The 20318-nt window shown below is 38.8% G+C and overlaps 1 protein-coding gene across 1 annotated transcript; it reads right to left on the bottom strand.

The window, feature by feature from the left end:
- Positions 1-14363: 14363 nt before the first annotated feature.
- LOC140158024 (uncharacterized) lies at positions 14364-19285 on the bottom strand. Its single transcript, XM_072181273.1, has one exon. The coding sequence runs from the start codon at positions 19283-19285 to the stop codon at positions 16298-16300; it is 2988 nt and encodes a 995-aa protein (XP_072037374.1). The 3' UTR covers positions 14364-16297.
- Between the last annotated feature and the right edge of the window lie 1033 nt (positions 19286-20318).

Below are 20318 nucleotides of genomic sequence, written 5' to 3'. Positions count from 1 at the left end.
AGCACCGTACGACCGTGACGCAAAGATGACCTCCATCGATCAGCTGAGCTGATCGGCAATAAATAATAAAAATTTCCTTTAAAAGGAAATGGTCCAGCCCCTGGAAGTTGGTCCCAAATTCAGTACGGCTCAAAAAAGCTCAAAAACAAACAGCATTCCTACAGGAAAAGTGGGAAACTTCATGGGATATGATAATATGGCATGGAAATTATCATTATCATTGGCCCTTTGGAAGTACTCCTCATTCCATTTGGTATTTTAATGAAAGAAAATATTATCCTGTTGCCGAAATGAAAAAATCCGTAAAAGAAAATATTCTCCTGTTGCCGAAATGAAAAAATCCGTAAAAGAAAATATTATCCTGTTGCCGAAATGAAAAAATCCGTAAAAGAAAATATTATCCTGTTGCCGAAATGAAAAAAATCCGTAAAAGAAAATTATTATCCTGTTGCCGAAATGAAAAAATGAGGCCTATATCAATTATTGCCAAAGTCATGCAGGGATATCCACTTTTAAGTTTCTTTAGTCAGGGAAGTGAGATAGACTGCTTTAGTGCATCATTCTGCATAGGATCAAAAAAGGTTTTGGGATCCCTACTTCATAAAATAGGCCCACCAATGATATGAAGTGTACCTCCTAGTAATACCGATACCCCCCCAGTGTCCGGCTACCCAATTATGACCCCTTTTTTTCTATCATAACGTCACAAAATAGGCCTAATGCACAAACTTTCAAATTCTGTTATTTCAGCAAATTTTTATTGTAAATTTGGGACAAGAAATAGAATTTCGCTCAATTTTTTTCCAAAAATATTTCTACCCGATGACCCATTTTTTGACATTTTATATCCCCTTTCCATTTTATACCCAGTGACCCTTCAGTGTCTCCCCTTTTTAGAACGTTTTGTACCGATAGGCCCCTACTTTGGAATTGGACTGCTGGTAGGCACATAGGCCTACCTGCACTTCTAAAGTGCGGCCTCCCCCCCCATTGTCTATTCAATTGCTTGTAGGCCTAACTTTACTTCTTGTGGTCACATGGGATTCAATGTGGTGTCATAATGTGCAGAATTAGGTAGTAGGCCTACGTCTATTAAAAAAACAAATTTACCCCAATATTGTTCAGTTTTGAGATTGTGATTATTTTTCCTAGTGTAGGCCTAAGGATACTTTATTGGCACAGTATACATCAACAATTACCATCATCAGCAGTAGGCCTATATACCTACTTCAATAATACCGTGTCAGCAGTAGATACCGGTAGCTACTTCATCAGTATACGTACAGCTACGTACCGGCATAAGCTGTATTATAGATAGTTACTTCAAGATCGGTATCAACAGTAGCTAACAGTAGATAGCTCCTTCATCAATACCAGTATCAGCAGTAGTAAACTCCTTCATCTTCATCAATACTGGCATCAGATGGCTACTTCATCAATACCGTATCAGCAGTAGATAGCAAAAATTCATCAATACTGGCATCAGCAGCTATCAGCAGTAGATGCCTACTTCACATGTCTTGCTAAATACTGTACTGGAATGAGGCATCGCAGGGTGCACATTGCACAATTGTAAAATAATCCCATTATTCAGTGGGAGAAGGGGGTGGTCCTACATTTTACTAGGGGGAAGGTTCCCATTAATAATTAGAAGAGAAGAAAAATAAAGCCAATTTGGTAAAATTGCATCATTATGCAATTGAAATATTTTTGCGCGCAATTGTCCCAGCTCATAAAAGCGGTTTAATTTTATTTTTTCTGCTACCACTTAGGACAGCGTTCAAGCTTTGACTTGCGTTTGGTGGACAGAATGGTGGAAACTTAAAGTGAAAGATATCCTACTTAAAGGAACATTTTCTAGGGTGACATTTTGTGTAGAAACTGAATCTGACATAAAAAATGCATAATCATCAACTTAAAAATTTTCCCCATAGCACTGTAGGCCTACAGGCATATTTCTGCCCCAAACCCTCAAATTTGAGCGAACATTTCTGTTAAAAAAATAAGTCCTTCAAAATGGAGATACTTAGGCCTAAACAAAAAACATGTTGCTCTAGAGAAATGTATTGGTAAGAGCAACATGTTCTTTGTTTAGCCTTATACCTCCCAGTTTTGAAGGACTTATTTTTTAAACAAAATCCATTACTTTTTTCACACCCTCAAAATTCTTAGGGGTAGGGGTAGCATATTGCAAGTTATTTCCGGGGGTTGTGGGGGAGGAGCAATTGCATTGTTGTTCCGCTGACTGGCACCCACAATGAATACACTGCAAACTCAGGTCAAATATTTTCTTGATTTTAATTGCAGTTTTAAGTTCTTATACATGAGAACAAAAATGTTGATCAACAAGTAACTTCAAAGTAGACTATTACGGCAAGTATATTGCAGTCAAATTTATTACACATAATATATTAAACTTTAACATGTACGGCTGTATACTAAAACTTAGATTGTAAAACATGTACACTATGATCAGCACCATTTAAATAGAATCAAAATATATATATTATAATTATTTCAGCATGAAGTCTTTTTTATAGAAAAATCTACAATTGTACTAAAACTACTTAGTATGTCATTATTACAAGTGCATTAATTAGGTATTCAATCATGTTTCGCCGTTGTTCATCACCATTTAATAATGATACATCAACATCGTCTGTGTGGTTACAAGGCAGGTAAAGCGAAGTAATGCGAGTTGTTAAACAGTGATGAACAACGGCAAAACATGATTGAATCCCTTTCAACAAGTCTAAATTCACATGATTATTTCATGAGGAATGTCACTTAGTCATTGCTATCTGCAATAAAAATACAGAATAAAAAGGTAATGTTTAGCTTCTTCCTCCAAAATACTGAATTCAACATGATATAGCTACTTTATCAATATCAGTATCAGCAGTACTGCATTAGGCCAAAAAAAAAAAATTGTTGTGTTGCCCTCAACCGTCCGGTCCTAAATCCTGAAAAATCAGGGTCGCAATTTTTTTTTTTTTTTTTGAATGATGATTTTTACAAAAAAGATAAAAAAATCAATGTTTTTCACTTAAAATTAATATTATATTGAAAGACTAGTCTTTAATTGATGTTTAACAGGTATCCAGAAGTCAAAATTGACAAATGTCCCCTAATTGAAGAAGCATTATTTAATATTTTAGGGGATTTTTTAAAATCTGAAGGTTAAAAAAAAAAAAAAAAAAAAAAGAAATCCGACCGCCCGACCCAACTTTCCCATTTTTCCACTTGAGGGCAACACAACAATATTTTTTTTTTGGCCTTACATAGCTACGTCATCAATACCATCATCAGCAGTAGATAGCTACTTCATCAATACCATCATCAACAGTAGAAAGCTAAATCAGCAAATACCAGTATCAGCAGTAAATAGCTACTTCATCAATACCATCATCAGCAGTAGATAGCTACTTCATCAATTCTGGTATCAGCAGTAGAAAGCTACTTCATCAATACCATCATCAACAGCAATACCGGTATCAGCAGTAGATAGCTACTTCATCAATACCATCATCAACGGCAATACCGGTATCAGCAGTAGATAGCTACTTCATCAATACCATCATCAGCAGTAGATAGCTACTTAATCAATTCTGGTATCAGCAGTAGAAAGCTAAATCAGCAAATACCAGTATCAGCAATAGATAGCTACTTCATCAATACCATCATCAACATCAATACCGGTATCAGCAGTAGATAGCTACTTCATCAATACTGGTATCAACAGTAGAAAGCTAAATCAGCAAATACCAGTATTGCTACTTCATCAATACCGTCATCAGCAGTAGATAGCTACTTCATCAATACTGGTATCAACAATAGAAAGCTAAATTAGCAAATACCAGTATCAGCAGTAGATTGCTACTTCATCAATACCATCATCAGCAGTAGATAGCTACTGCATCAATACTGGTATCAACAGTAGAAAGCTAAATCAGCAAATACCAGTATCAGCAGTAGATAGCTACTTCATCAATACCATCATCAGCAGTAGATAGCTACTTCATCAATACTGGTATCAACAATAGAAAGCTACATCAGCAAATACCAGTATCAGCAGTAGATTGCTACTTCATTAATACCATCATTAGCAGTAGATAGCTACTTCATCAATACTGGTATCAACAGTAGAAAGCTAAATCAGCAAATACCAGTATCAGCAGTAGATTGCTACTTCATCAATACCATCATCAGCAGTAGATAGCTACTTCATCAATACTGGTATCAACAATAGAAAGCTACATCAGCAAATACCAGTATCAGCAGTAGATTGCTACTTCATTAATACCATCATTAGCAGTAGATAGCTACTTCATCAATACTGGTATCAACAGTAGAAAGCTAAATCAGCAAATACCAGTATCAGCAGTAGATTGCTACTTCATCAATACCATCATCAGCAGTAGATAGCTACTTCATCGATACTGGTATCAACAGTAGAAAGCTAAATCAGCAAATACCAGTATCAGCAGTAGATAGCTACTTCATCAATACCATCATCAGCAGTAGATAGCTACTTCATCAATACTGGTATCAACAATAGAAAGCTACATCAGCAAATACCAGTATCAGCAGTAGATTGCTACTTCATTAATACCATCATTAGCAGTAGATAGCTACTTCATCAATACTGGTATCAACAGTAGAAAGCTAAATCAGCAAATACCAGTATCAGCAGTAGATTGCTACTTCATCAATACCATCATCAGCAGTAGATAGCTACTTCATCGATACTGGTATCAACAGTAGAAAGCTAAATCAGCAAATACCAGTATCAGCAGTAGATTGCTACTTCATCAATACCATCATCAGCAGTAGATAGCTACTTCATCAATACTGGTATCAACAGTAAAAAGCTAAATCAGCAAATACCAGTATCAGCAGTACTTGCTACTTCATCAATACCATCATCAGCAGTAGATAGCTACTTCATCGATTACTGGTATCAACAGTAGAAAGCTAAACTAGACTTAGCTGTGGCCTAAGACCACGAACACAGCCGTGTTGTAACCCCCAATGACCTTTGACCCCAAAATATATGAAAACCCCATAGACATTGGCTAATGTCAATGCATGGGTGCATGTGGCATCACTTTGCTATGTTATTTGTGGCAGAAGGGGCATTTTGAAGGTTTTTCGTCTCAGGCCGGAAGTGACCCCTTAATGACCTTTGACCCGAAATAAAAAAACACCACATATGAATTGGGTAACCACAATTCATGTGTGAACATACCGTTACTGTCCTATGTTTTTCTTAGCAAATAAGAAATTGTGAAGGTTTTTCGTGTTACACCGGAAGTGACCCCTTAATGACCTTTGATCCCAAATCTGTGAGGACCCCATAGACACTGGGTAATAACAATGCATGTGTGCAAGTGGTGTCACTGTCCTACGTAATTTGTGGGAGAAGAAGCATTTTAAAGGTATTTCGTTTTATACCGGAAGTGGCCCTTAATGACCTTTGACCCTAAATAAAAAAATACCACATATACACAGGGTAACTATAATTTATGTGTGAACATACCGTTACTGTCCTATGTTTTTCTTAGCAAATAAATTTTTTGAAGGTTTTTCGTTTTATACCGGAAGTGACCCCTTAATGACCTTTGACCCCAAATCTGTGAGGACCCCATAGACACTGGGTAATAACAATTCATGTGTGCAAGTGGGGTCACTGTCCTACGTAATTTGTGGGAGAAGAAGCATTTTAAAGGTATTTCGTTTTATACCGGAAGTGGCCCCTAAATGACCTTTGACCCTAAATTAAAAAATACCACATATACACAGGGTAACTACAATTTATGTGTGAACATACCGTTACTGTCCTATGTTTTTCTTAGCAAATAAAAAATTTGAAGTTTTTTCGTTTTATACGAAGTGACCCCTTAATGACCTTTGACCCCAAATCTGTGAGGACCCCATAGACACAAGATAATAACAATGCATGTGTACAAGTGGTGTCACTGTCCTACGTAATCTGTGAGAGAAGAAGCATTTTGAGTTGAAATCACGTTTTTGACCCCTATGACCCCTGCGTGACCTTTGACCCCACGAGTTTCATATGACATGTAGGGGCATGGTCAATAATGGTTGTGACCAAGTTAGGTTAAAGTCGGTGTAAGCATGTAAGTGCTAGAGCAAATGAAGTGGTCGGCAGAAGAAAGAACTAGACTTAGCTGTGGTCTAAGACCACCAACACAGCCGTGTTGTGACCCCTTAATGACCTTTGACCCCAAAATATATAAACACGCCCATAGACATTTGCTAATGTCAATATATGGGTGCACGTGGCACCACTTTGCTATGTTATTTGTGACAGAAGGTGCATTTTTCGTCTCAGCACGGAAGTGACCCCTTAATGACCTTTGACCCCAAATAAAAATACCACATATGAATTGGGTTACCACAATTCATGTGTGAACATACCGTTACTCTCCTATGTTTTTCTTAGCAAATAAAATTTTTTGAAGGTTTTTCGTTTTATACCGGAAGTGACCCCTTAATAACCTTTGACCCCAAATCTGTGAGGACCCCATAGACACTGGGTAATATCAATGCATGTGTGCAAGTGTTGTCACTATCCTACGCAATTTGTGGGAGAAGAAGCATTTTAAAGGTATTTCGTTTTATACCGGAAGTGGCCCCTTAATGACCTTTGACCCTAAATAAAAAATACCACATATACACAGGGTAACTACAATTTATGTGTGAACATACCGTTACTGTCCTATGTTTTTCTTAGCAAATAAAAATTTTTGAAGGTTTTTCGTTTTATACCGGAAGTGACCCCTTAATGACCTTTGACCCCGAATCTGTGAGGACCCCATAGACACTGGGTAATAGCAATGCACGTGTGCAAGTGGGGTCACCGTCATACGTAATCTGTAGGAGAAGAAGCATTTTGAGTTGAAATCACGTTTTTGACCGCTATGACCCCAGCGTGACCTTTGACCCCACGAGTTTCATGTGACATGTAGGGGCATGGTCAATGATGGTTGTGACCAAGTTAGGTCCAAATCGGTGTAAGCATGTGAGTGCTAGAGCAAATGTAATGGTCGGCAGAAGAAAGAAAGAAAGAACCTGTAAGAAAAAAGACACAGCCGTGACTAACGTCACGGCTGTGTAACTAGACTAAGCTGTGGTCTAACCCACGAACACAGCCGTGTTGTTACCCCTAATGACCTTTGACCACAAAATATATGAAAACGGCCAAAGACATTGGCTAATGTCAATGCATGGGTGCATGTGGCACCACTTTGCTATGTTACTTGTGGCAGAAGGGGCATTTTGAAGGTTTTTCGTCTCAAACCGGAAGTGACCCCTTAATGACATTTGACCCCAAATAAAAAAATACCACATATGAATTGGGTACCCATAATTCATGTGTGAACATACCGTTACTGTCCTATGTTTTTCTTAGCAAATAAAAAAAAATTGAAGGTTTTTCGTTTTATACCGGAAGTGACCCCTTAATGACCTTTGACCCCAAATCTGTGAGGACTCCATAGACACTGGGTAATAACAATGCATGTATGCAAGTGGTGTTACTGTCCTACGTAATTTGTGGGAGAAGAAGCATTTAAAAGGTATTTCGTTTTGTACCGGAAGTGGCCCCTTAATGACCTTTGACACTTAATAAAAAATACCACATATACACAGGGTAACTACAATGTATGTGTGAACATACCGTTACTGTCCTATGTTTTTCTTAGCAAATAAAAAAATTTTGAAGGTTTTTCGTTTTATACCGGAAGTGACCCCTTAATGACCTTTGACCCCAAATCTGTGAGGACCCCATAGACACTGGATAATAACAATGCATGTGTGCAAGTGGTGTCACTCTCCTACGTAATCTGTGGGAGAAGAAGCATTTTGAGTTGAAATCACGTTTTTGACCCCTATGACCCCTGCTTGACCTTTGACCCCACGAGTTTCATATGACATGTAGGGGCATGGTCAATGATGGTTGTGACCAAGTTAGGTCAAAATCGGTACAAGCATGTAAGTGCTAGAGCAAATGTAGTGGTCGGCAGAAAGAAGAAAGAACTAGACTTAGCTGTGGTCTAAGACCACGAACACAGCCGTGTTGTGACCCCTAATGACCTTTAACACCAAAATATATGAAAACGCCCATAGACATTGGCTAATGTCAATGCATGGGTGCACGTGGCACAACTTTGCTATGTTATTTATGGCAGAAGGGGCATTTTTAAGGGTTTTTCGTCTCAGACCGGAAGTGACCCCTTAATGACCTTTTACCCCAAAGAAGAAAATACCACATATGAATTGGGTAACCACAATTCATGTGTGAACATACCGTTACTGTCCTATGTTTTTCTTAGCAAATAAAATTTTTTGAAGGTTTTTCGTTTTATACCGGAAGTGACCCCTTAATGACCTTTGACCCCAAATCTGTGAGGACCCCATAGACACTGGGTAATAACAATTCATGTGTGCAAGTGGTGTTACTGTCCTACGTAATTTATGAGAGAAGAATCATTTTCATGGTATTTCGTTTCATACCGGAAGTGGCCACTTAATGACCTTTGACCCTAAATAAAAAAAATACCACATATACACAGGGTAACTACAATTTATGTGTGAACATACCGTTACTGTCCTATGTTTTTCTTAGCAAATAAAAAATTTGAAGTTTTTTCGTTTTATACCGGAAGTGACCCCTTAATGACCTTTGACCCCAAATCTGTGAGGACCCCATAGACACAAGATAATAACAATGCATGTGTGCAAGTGGTGTCACTGTCCTACGTAATCTGTGAGAGAAGAAGCATTTTGAGTTGAAATCACATTTTTGACCCCTATGACCCCTGCGTGACCTTTGACCCCACGAGTTTCATATGACATGTAGGGGCATGGTCAATGATTGTTGTGACCAAGTTAGGTTAAAATCGGTGTAAGCATGTAAGTGCTAGGGCAAATGTAGTGGTCGGCAGAAAGAAGAAGAAGAAAGAACTAGACTTAGCTGTGGTCTAAGACCACGAACACAGCCGTGTTTTGACGCCTTAATGACCTTTGACCTCAAAATATATAAAACGCCCATAGACATTGGCTAATGTCAATGTATGGGTCCAAGTGGCACCACTTTGCTATGTTATTTGTGGCAGAAAGGGGCATTTTGAAGGTTTTTCGTCTCAGACCGGAAGTGACCCCTTAATGACCTTTGACCCAAATGAAAAAATACCACATGTACAATAGGTAAACACAATTCACGTGTGAATATACCATCACCCTCCAATGTTTTTCTTAGCAAATAAAAATTTTTGAAGGTTTTTCGTTTTATACCGGAAGTGACCCCTTAATGACCTTTGATTCCAAATTTGTGAGGACCCCATAGACAATGGGTAATAACAATGCATGTGTGCAAGTGGCGTCACTGTCATACGTAATTTGTGGGAGAAGAAGCATTTTAAAGGAATTTCGTTTTATACCGGAAGTAGCCCCTTAATGACATTTGACCCTAAATAAAAAAATACCACATATGCACAGAGTAACTACAATTTATTTGTGAACATACCGTTACTGTCCTATGTTTTCCTTAGCAAATAAAAATGTTTGAAGGTTTTTCGTTTTTTACCGGAAGTGACCCCTTAATGACCTTTGACCCCAAATCTGTGAGGACCCCATAGACACTGGATAATAACAATGCATGTGTGAGAGTGGTGTCACTCTCCTACGTAATCTGTGAGAGAAGAAGCATTTTGAGTTGAAATCACGTTTTTGACCCCTATGACCCCTGCTTGACCTTTGACCCCACGAATTTCATATGACATGTAGGGGCATGGTCAATGATGGTTGTGACCAAGTTAGGTCAAAATCGGTACAAGCATGTAAGTGCTAGAGCAAATGTAGTGGTCGGCAGAAGAAGAAGAAGAAAGAACCTGTAAGAAAAAAGACACAGCCGTGACTAACGTCACGGCTGTGTAAAGAAAGAAGAAAGAAAGAAGAAAGAACCTGTAAGAAAAAAGACACAGCCGTGACTAACGTCACGGCTGTGTAAAGAAGAAGAAAGAACCTGTAAGAAAAAAGACACAGCCGTGACTAACGTCACGGCTGTGTAATCAGCAAATACCAGTATCGGCAGCAGAAAGCTCTACTTCGTAGATACCTACTTCATCAATGCTGGTATTGTCACTATCAACAATAGAAAGCTACTTCAATAACTTCTTCAATACTGGTTATAAACAAGCTAATCAATTCTGAACATTCGTTAGTCGATAAGGCAAAATAAATATATAATAAGTACGTTTCCTGTACATTATGTAGCTAGCCTGAACACCAAAATGATATCCCTAACAGTACACTGCTCAAATTGAACATAATTAAGTCAATTATAATATAATAATATTTTATGTAAAATATAAAAAATTTACGTTTAGTTCGTACAACACTCATGAGTTTTGTATTTGAAAATGTTTTTCACGAACTTTTCACGAAAATAAGATTTTTTTTCAAATAAAAGCTAAACAGAGTTCAGTTGCTCCCAAAACTAAATACATGTATGTGCAGCTTACGAGATTTATTGTATATTTGGTATACACAAACAAGTTCCAGCCATGACAAATTTTACACAAAATTTGGTTCCTGTACAAATCAATTGTATAGGAAGATAGAGTTGTTGAGTGAAAAGTTAATGATATTGTGAGAGATATACATGAACAATGACCAATGTGATGTGAACAACTATCCGTTATGACCTCACCTCATCTACATATGAAGAGCTTATTTCCAAACCGTGTTAAAAATCCGATATTGCAATGCTATAGGTATTTTAGTTGGCTGCACTATTACAAAGCAAACGCACAGTAACAATACTGTGTGGGCCTTTGTATCCCAAATGAGAACAAGTCTGCAAATTGTTATGCCGCATTGTTATGGTAAATAATAGCTTGTTGACAGTACAACTCTTTGTTGCTAATGTCGAACTTGTAAAAGTAATTACACAGCCGTCTGTCAACCATTACATTTGCTCTAGCACTCACATGCTTACATCGATTTTGACCTAACTTGGTCACAATGATCATTGACCGTGCCCCTACACGTCACATGAAACTTGTGGGGTCAAAGGTCACGCAGGGGTCATAGGGGTCAAAAACGTGATTTCAACTAAAATGCATCTTCTCCTACAGATTACGTGACGACAGTGACACCACTTGCACACATGCATTGTTATTAACCAGTGTCTATATGGTGTACACAGATTTGGGGTCAAAGGTCATTAAGGGGTCACTTCCGGTATAAAACGAAAAACCTTCACAAATTTTTATTAGCTAAGTAAAACATAGCGCAGTAACGGTATGTTCACATATGATCTGCAGTTACCCAATGTATATGTGGTATTTTTTAATTGGGGTCAAAGCTCATTAAGGGGTCACTTCCGGTATAAAAAGAAATACCTTTAAAATGCATCTTCTTCCACAAATTATGTGGGACAGAGATGCCACTTGCACACATGCATTGTTATTACCCAGTGTCTATGGGGTGTACACAGATTTGGGGTCAAAGGTCATTAAGGGCCACTTCCGGTATAAATTGAAATATCTTCAAAAAAAATTATTTGCTAAGAAAAACATAGGAGAGTAATGGTATGTTCACACATGAATTGTGTTTAACCAATGTATATATATTTTTTTATTTGGGGTCAAAGGTCATTAAGGGGTCATTTCCGGTATAAAACGAAATACCTTTAAAATGCATCTTCTCCCACAAATTACTCAGGACAGTGATGCCACTTGCACACATGCATTGTTATTACCCAGTGTTTATGGGGTGTACACAGATTTGGGGTCAAAGGTCATTAAGGGGCCACTTCCGGTCTGAGACGAAAAACTTTCAAAATGCCCCTTCTGCCACAAATAACATGGCAAAATAATGCCACGTGCACGCATATATTGACATTAGCCAATGCCTATGGGGTTTTCATATATTTTGGGGTCAAAGGTCATTAAGAGGTCACAACACGGCTGTGTTCGTGGTCTTAGACCACAGCTAAGTCTAGTTGTGATTGTATCACACAAGTAAATGAGACACATGGGGTTGTGGACTTCACACGGTTTGGAAATATACTGTATATGATATATGAAAACACCAGTTAAGTTTAGAAGTTGAAAAAAAAAAAAAAAAAGTGGCCAACTTCCTTTGATGCCAAATAAATATTGAAACTCAATTCAAAATATTGTTGAAAAGTGCTGCATGTTTTTTCTTACTATCACTTTGACAGCCTTTGCTTTGATCATATCTACATGAAAGCACAAATATATATGTATGGTCATGACACACTACATGTACATTGTATATACACTACTCCAAAAATTAAAGAATCTGGATTTTAAATAGCAATTTTCAAAACATTTACAATAACATGGTAAATGAGATATCATTTCATTCAGTAATGTTCAGGCAACAGATTACTTGCACTACTGAGTACGGTACTGAAGTCCCATGATACTACCGTATTTCGTCAAATAAACGCCCCCGGGGGCGTTACATTTTCCAAACGGGGGCGTTTATTCAAGGTCAATTTTAGAACGATAATTCCCGTTAAAATCATTAGGTAAACTTAAAACGCACGCTAAAATGACGAACTATGAACTAGAAACACTGACTTCTGGTTCACTTCCGGGTTTCCAATCCAGATTTTCCCCAAAAAGTGACGCTATTATCGACCATGTGTGCAACTTGGTAAGCTTACTACACAAGATAGCATGGAAATATCGGCATTTTTGAAACATCTTGGTTGAAAAAAGTGGTGGGGGGGGGGCGTTTATTTGAGAGGGGGCGACTATTTGACGAAATACGGTAAATATGTCCTGTAGGCTGTTGTCACGAAATGAGCGTAAAATAGCAAGTTGGTGGTTTCGAGACTTCACTGTAGAGTTGCTATCCTAACACACCTGTATAGTCATTGGTATGTCTTGTGTGAATGGGGACATAATATGCTGTACTCACTATTCAATTATGTCCCCATTTACCAATTCTTGTTTAGTATCTCTATTTTTCTGGACAATCTCAAAACACATTTCAGAACAATTAGTTGGAATTCAAAATAGTTTTTTAGTTGGGCTTATTTTTAACTACAGGTTGTGCTTATTATCAAGCCTCTTCTTATGTTGGAGAATATAGGCAGATTGCATCCTTTGCCCCGTTCCCCTGTGTTGCTTGTCTCTGTTCCTGTGGGAACCATTTAGGTTTAGCCACTTTGAAGGTGACTTTGTCACTATCTGGCTATCCCTGCCAGGGGTTCTCTGTCCTTTGTTTTTGTTCCCGGTTAAGGTATGCCATCTCTCTAGTTTCTCCAACATGGGTCGACTAAATGTCTTGCTATATCACCTCCCATGGTTTGCATTTTATATTTTTTGCAAGTGTAATTTATATGTAAGTGTATAATTTTGATATTGTGCAATATTTTATATGTATGTGTTTTTAACTGGCAAATAAAATGATATGAAAAAGATATGATGACATACCACTGGCACATTCAATTCTGTCCCCATTCACATATTTACATGTAGAACATACCACAGCCAATACAGGTGTCTTCAAACAAATAACAGCAACTCAACAGCTGGAATGTCTCAAAACTCTCAACTTGCGACTTTATGCTCATTTTGTGGAAACAGGTGACAAACAATGCTTTGGCCAGCACCATGGGAAGAGAAAAGAAAAAAAAGTCAACATCTGATCCTTAATTTTTTGAACAGTGATTATGAAGTCATTTTGAATAATTACATTTGTTGGATGAAAAAGGTGTCAAAATGCTCAAGATATTATACCGCATCAAATAAGCTGGTTCCCTAAGAAATTTGAAACATCATAGTTGGTAGTGGTGATACAAACCCACCATTTTTATTTCAAACCCACCCTTTTTATTTTATACCCTTTAAACCAAAACTCCGAAACCCACCCTTTCTAAGCATAGTTACTTATCATAGATAAGTGGTTATGGTGGTCCAGGAGGTGCAGATTTGCATCCAAAGAGAATTACATCTCATGCATATTGAAGTTTTAGATATAACCAAACACTACAGAATGGGATTTCAATGTTTTTTGTGTTTCATTTAGTGTCATTCAGTCGGAAATTACAGTAAGCTTTGAGATTGCAATTGATGACTTCTAAACCCACCCTTGTTATCAGTGACCACCCTTTATATTTGGACACACATTTTAACCAACAATTTTTCAAACCCACCCTTTTAAGCATTTTGTGGACCTCTCAAACCCACCCTTTCTATTAAAGTGAAAGTGAACATCACCCTTTTTTAAAGGCTGTTTTAACCTAACCCTGTGTTCACTGGTACAAACAAACTGGGTTCAAATACACTTGTTTGTTGAGAGCAACAGTGATGCTCTTCTATAGCTCCTAAAGTTGCCTATTACGGTAGTTGCAACAGTCATTTAAGAGCTAACACTAAAGGAGAGCTTTTTATACACCAGAAACCCACAAAAACAAGAAAGTCAACTGCTCAGAGCCAGTAAGTGCAATAGCTGCTATATTTATTATTTAGCTGCCATGTGTAGATGAGTACAATAAACTGTGTACATTGCCAAATGTTCACAAGGCAGCTATTGCACTTATCCACTTCTGGCACAAGCAGTCGAAGTATCCATTTTAGGTGCGAAAAGTCCAAGTAGGGTGAGGAAAGTCAAGGTCCTGCTCAGGTGGTATGCGCCGTGCATTTCTCTAAATTCAGGAAATTTCCATCGTCAACCGTGTAATTGAATGGGATTTATTTTGAAATTTTAAAATGCTTGAAATATCACAAACAAATAGGCCTATGTTTAAATAATATAAATACAAGCTAAAACAACAGTTGGGTTCGATAACGAACCCCACAAAACTAACCGAGTATGGAAAATGCCATACGGCCAGGCGGTTTCACAAGTTGCCAGCTCTATCATGCCACTCGCCGCCTGGTCCTGCTCAGATCCAAGGTATTTTTATCCAGGAAAGTTTATTAAAGTGGAGAATTTCATCAATCTAGTGAGATTCAACAGGCCTGCTACAGAGAGTGTCTGCAAGATTAAAGCAGCACCCACATAATACCATTGTTATCTTGTCCAAGTTGGCATAAATGTTCTGGCCTCTCTGGCTATGAATAATGATTAGGCTATGTCAGCAAGATAACAAGGGTGTTTACTGGGTGTTACTTCAATCTTGCAGACACAGGGTCTGTAGCAGGTATGAGTGAGCTGAATCATATTTGATTTTTACCGGGAGCTTTCTTGAATTTTCTCAACTTTACTGGATCTAATCACCTAGGATTTGAGCAAGACTTGGTTATAACTTATAATATCCTCACCTCAACTTTCCTGAACATGGCTGATGGGATACCTGAACTTTCCTTGCCTAAAATGGGTACTTGCTAAATTCTATTATAGTCCATATATCTAACTCAAGTCACCGGCACTATCTTTGAAGTTCAGCATGTTCTGCGCTAGCTTAGCGTTACATGGTGCATGTACCTGTACTTTTACGCGCGCAATCAACATGCCACATATGTACACCCAAGCAACCATTCTAAGCCAATGCAGCACACACTGAACTTCAAAGCTAGTGCTATAGTGACTCGAGGTAGATATATATAGACTATACTAGTGACAGCTATTAACATCATTTCAAAAGATAGTGTTTGAATCCATGAATGCTAATTCCAAGCATCACTTATACCTTCAATTACATCATTAACTGTTTTTTTCCTAGTTTGACCTCCTCCTGCAAAACCTGCATGTAGGCTACATAGACATTACAGTCCATATGCACAAAAGAGTTAGACCGAGTCTAAAGTTGGACCTGGTCAAAGTAGAATTTAGTTCCATCAGGAATGGTCCTTTACTCTTGTTCCTTCTTAGCAAATTCTAAAGATTCAAATGCAAAGTTTAAAAATAATACAAAATAACTTCAGCAAATGTAAAGGAAAATGTCCTTTCTCCTGGAACTAAATTCCACTTAGATCAGGTCTAACTTTAGACCCGGTCTAACTCTTTTGTGCATACGGACCCGAAGTTTGTGTGTTACCTTTTCCCGCAGCTTGAGACACTCCCACGGCATCTGCATTCAGCGTTCTTTATAAAACCAAATGAAGGACTCTTGTGTGCAAATGTACATTATATTACATGACATCACAATTTAAAGAGGCGTGGTCCAATTTTTCTTGTTGTTTTCTATCATAGATGCCTATCAATACCATCAAAACAATTTGTTTCAAAATTTTGACATTTCACTGGGGCAATAAAAATTAATGAGCTCTCTTTTGGTACCAAAATGTCAGTGTTCTTTAGAAAACTGAATAAATGACTCCACCATTGAGTAAAAATCTGATCGACTTGGATCCCCATGTGCCTGATGATGAGGTTGTGTGCTAGTATGTCTGCCGTGATCAGGTCTAAGTGGCACCATCATAAGAGGTAACCCGCCTAACGGTTTGCCTTGCAGTGTTTCTGGACCCTGTCTTGTACTAACACTCCCTCTATGATCACTGCTCCCATGTGGATCACTTTCACTTTTCATACCTGTACTTGTTCCTAAACTTTTCGGATTTTCTTTAAGTTCCTTGGCTTCCTGTGACCTCCTCATCTCCTCCTTCAATCTCTTTCCTTTCCCTTGATGACCTGTGCGTTTCACACCCAAATGAACCTGCTTGACATGCCCCGCTCTGATGCTGATAGAACCATATCGCTTGTGACAGTATTGACACTCGTACTTACGTTCCCCGGTGTGGACAACTTTATGTTTCGCAAGAGCTCCGTGTGTGAAAAACGCCTTGCTGCACACCTCGCATTTGTATCGTCTGACTTCGGAATGTCGCGCTTGTTTGTGAGTCCATAAGCCGCTGCCTGTGCGGAAATGTTTTCCGCATAGTTTACAATGGTACGGTGTAGCGCCGGTATGACTTCTTTCGTGCTCAAGAAGATTACCTTTACTTTTAAACTTGTGTCCACACAACGAGCACACAAACTGGTAACCGGTGTGCTCTTGTTTGTGTATCTGTAACGTGTTGCAACAAACAAATCTTTTGTCGCAAAATTCACATTTATACGGTTTCTCACCCGTATGGATTCTTTCATGGCGATCCAGACTGGATTTTCCGTTCATTTTCTTGCCGCAGAATTGGCAAACCAATAACCCTTGCCCTGTGTGGAGGCGCTTGTGTTTATCTAACGCCTCCTGCGTTTTAAATGATTTATCGCACTCATCACAGATGTGTGTCTTTTCTTTATGGGTCTTTATGTGTTTGTTAACATACCTCAGACTGATGAACTTCTTTGAACAAAGCGGACAAGGAACAACCTTTTCAGCAGTGTGCGTCCACTGATGTCGAAGCATTTCTCTCTGCGTTGTGTACGTTCTTTCGCACCCCTCGTACCCGCATTTGAAGCTCACATGAGTTTTAAGGTGAAATGCACGATCCCTTATATTCGGAAACATCATTTTGCAATATTGACACTTGTATCCTTCTTTACGTCGTTTTATTTGAGCTTCATGTGTGCTTTGATGTTGTTCTCTCCTGTATATAGTTTTAAACATCTTTCCGCACCCCTGAAAATTGCACCTGTGCACTTCGTTGCCATGAACGTTTCTTTCATGGGCCTTGCATTCTTTCCATATGTTAAATATTACACCACAATCTTCTCGACTACATGCATACACTTTAGCAGGCTTATACTGAATCGGTTTCTTTGGACGAAGACGTCTTTGTCTTTCAGGTACATACTCTGGATCAAAATTACCATCATCATCATCATCATCATCTTCGTATTCTATCTTGGGTCGACCTCGTTTCCGTTTGATCGGCAACGGTAGTGTATCACTTGGTATTTCTTCTTTGATGACATGTTTCTTAGGTCTACCAAGTTTTCTTCTGTGTGGTACCCATGCTGTCTCGTTGCGTACGCTTGATACCGACGTTTTTGGAAGCTTATCTCGCTTGCTTTGTGCCGATTTCTTTTCACTTTGACCCAATTTTTCTCTGTTTCCTGATGGAATCTGTCCATCTCTGACATTGGCTTTTTCACAAAGTGATTTTAAACTCACAAGTGCTGGTACAGATATGTTTAGAAGCGATGAATCTATATCAGGAGGCTCAGTTTTTACTAATTTTCTTGGTATCCGCAACTTCCTTGATGATTTGCTCTTCAGTTTTTCTTCTAATGCTCCATGTTCCTTCACAACATGCTGTTTCCATGCTGTGAAGTTACAGCAACATACATCACAGCTTTGATGACTCCATTTTAATGCAGTGTTGTCTCCGGTTTCATTATTTGTCCAGGTTATGTAAATATTTATCACACTTTCCTGGTCACCAGTTTCCAATACATTCTCACATGCTTTTACCAGAGTTGCTTTATTTTGTTCTTTCAAACTTTCGTTAGCTTCTAGATCTGGGTTTTGTTTGGAATTTCCTTCACTAACTACTTCAGAATCAGGAGCTACACTATGAACTTCTTCAGGACCATCATTATGATCTGCTTTAACTGTCTGATTGTCTTTACTGACTTGACTTGCCTCTAGCAAACACGGTGCTTCTTTATCATCACGCATCATCATTTCACTTTGCTTTTCAGTATGACCTGGGAGATTATGTAATCTCATCACTCCTTCCATTCCTGCTTCGTTTATTGGTATATCTACGAGGCCATCATCGAGGCAACCCATGCTGCTATTAGCAGAATCCAAAATGTTTTTGGAATCATTTTCATCTGCGACTTTGTTAATATTCATACTATCATCTGACTCAGAGTGACTCTCCTTGTCTTGTTCCTTGCTTAGATCCGCTTCCATATTAGAAGCATCTTGCGACTCCCTGCAGTTCTTCTGATCAACAGACTTCTCTTCCATCACATGGGAGGAGTCATCTTCCATTGTACTGTCATCTGGACTCTCCGTCTTGTTCTCTTGAAGATCAGTGTCACATGATGCTGTGATGGGATCAGTATTTGTTGCCTGCACAGGCTCGTATCCTGTGTAAGCTGCACTAAAACTGATATCGACACTCTCCACGTCTCCAGGGGTGCCAGATGGGTTTTCAGCAGACTCCAAATCTTCAGGGGTACCAGATGGATTTTCAACAGACTCCAAATCTCCAGGAGTGTCAGATGGAAGTTCAACAGACTTCCTATCTTCAGGAGTGTCAGTGTCAGGTTGGATTTCAACAGACACCAGATCTCTTTCAACAGACATCAGATCTCCAGTTGTGCCAGATGGGTCTTCAATGGACTCCAGCTCGCCAGTGGTGCCTGATGAGTCTTCCTCCATACTACTATAAATTATTGTGTGTAAGGCGTATGAGCATGCGGTTTTCCACTGTAATGTTATTGTTGAGTACCATTAGCTTTTCAACAGTTAAGACTGAACTCTTTTCACATGTAGCTTTACAAACAAACTACACAAATTGTTCCATGTGATAACCAAATGTCATGTCATCACCTGTTTCTTCTTCTGTAGTCTTTGTCTTAGTGCCTTGGTACTGGTATGCTAACTCCCTAGTTTGTTCTTTTCCAACTATGCAGCCAAGTCACCATACAGAAGTACATACAGAGTCACACACCTGAAAAGGATAACAAGTATTAAATCGATAATATTCGCTGTAGAAGTAGTGATGTGTAGTAACAAGATTAGTTAAAACATAGTGATGGGTATATACACCAGACTTTTTCAGAGGGGGGGGGGGGGAAATTTCCAGGGGGGCGCAAACTTTGACGAAAATGGTCAAAAATGGGCTAATTACAAAAAAGGCCTTCCACACGGGGTGGGGGTACTAGACTTCTCAAGGGGGAAGATGCCCCCCTTGGCTACGCCACTGGTACACTAATTTTGAATGTCTTGCCCTGCACTATAAGCAGGCTACACTTGACTTGTCTGTAGTGTGCAATCATAGATTGAATACGATACTGCTCTTTTCACACTAATCTTACAGGTGCAGGTGATCAGCATGATGTGAAATAATGTGGTACAATACGGAGGCACATCGTAACATCTAGTGCATGGCAATACATTAAAAAATAGTGTAGAGTGTTAGATCTATATATCGCTATGGTAATTAACCCTGTTACATCACTACTTCTGTGGCGAATAAATGAAATTATTCAATAATGAGCACAATGAAATGCTATGTCCTGTGTTAACTTCGAGGAATTAATCATGCGCGTATTTGGGGGGGCTTTGAGCGCCAGCCCCGGGTCAAAGTAGAGGCGGCAAAAAAGCGAAGGGCGGCGGAAGAAGAAGGCGGCAAAAACAGGGCGGCAAAAAGGAAGAGGGCGGCAAAACGAATTAGGAAAGAAAAAAGGCG

Source organism: Amphiura filiformis, chromosome 7, assembly GCF_039555335.1.
Source record: "Amphiura filiformis chromosome 7, Afil_fr2py, whole genome shotgun sequence".
In the NCBI taxonomy this organism is placed as follows: domain Eukaryota; kingdom Metazoa; phylum Echinodermata; class Ophiuroidea; order Amphilepidida; family Amphiuridae; genus Amphiura; species Amphiura filiformis.
This window is presented reverse-complemented; position numbering and strand designations above follow the sequence as displayed.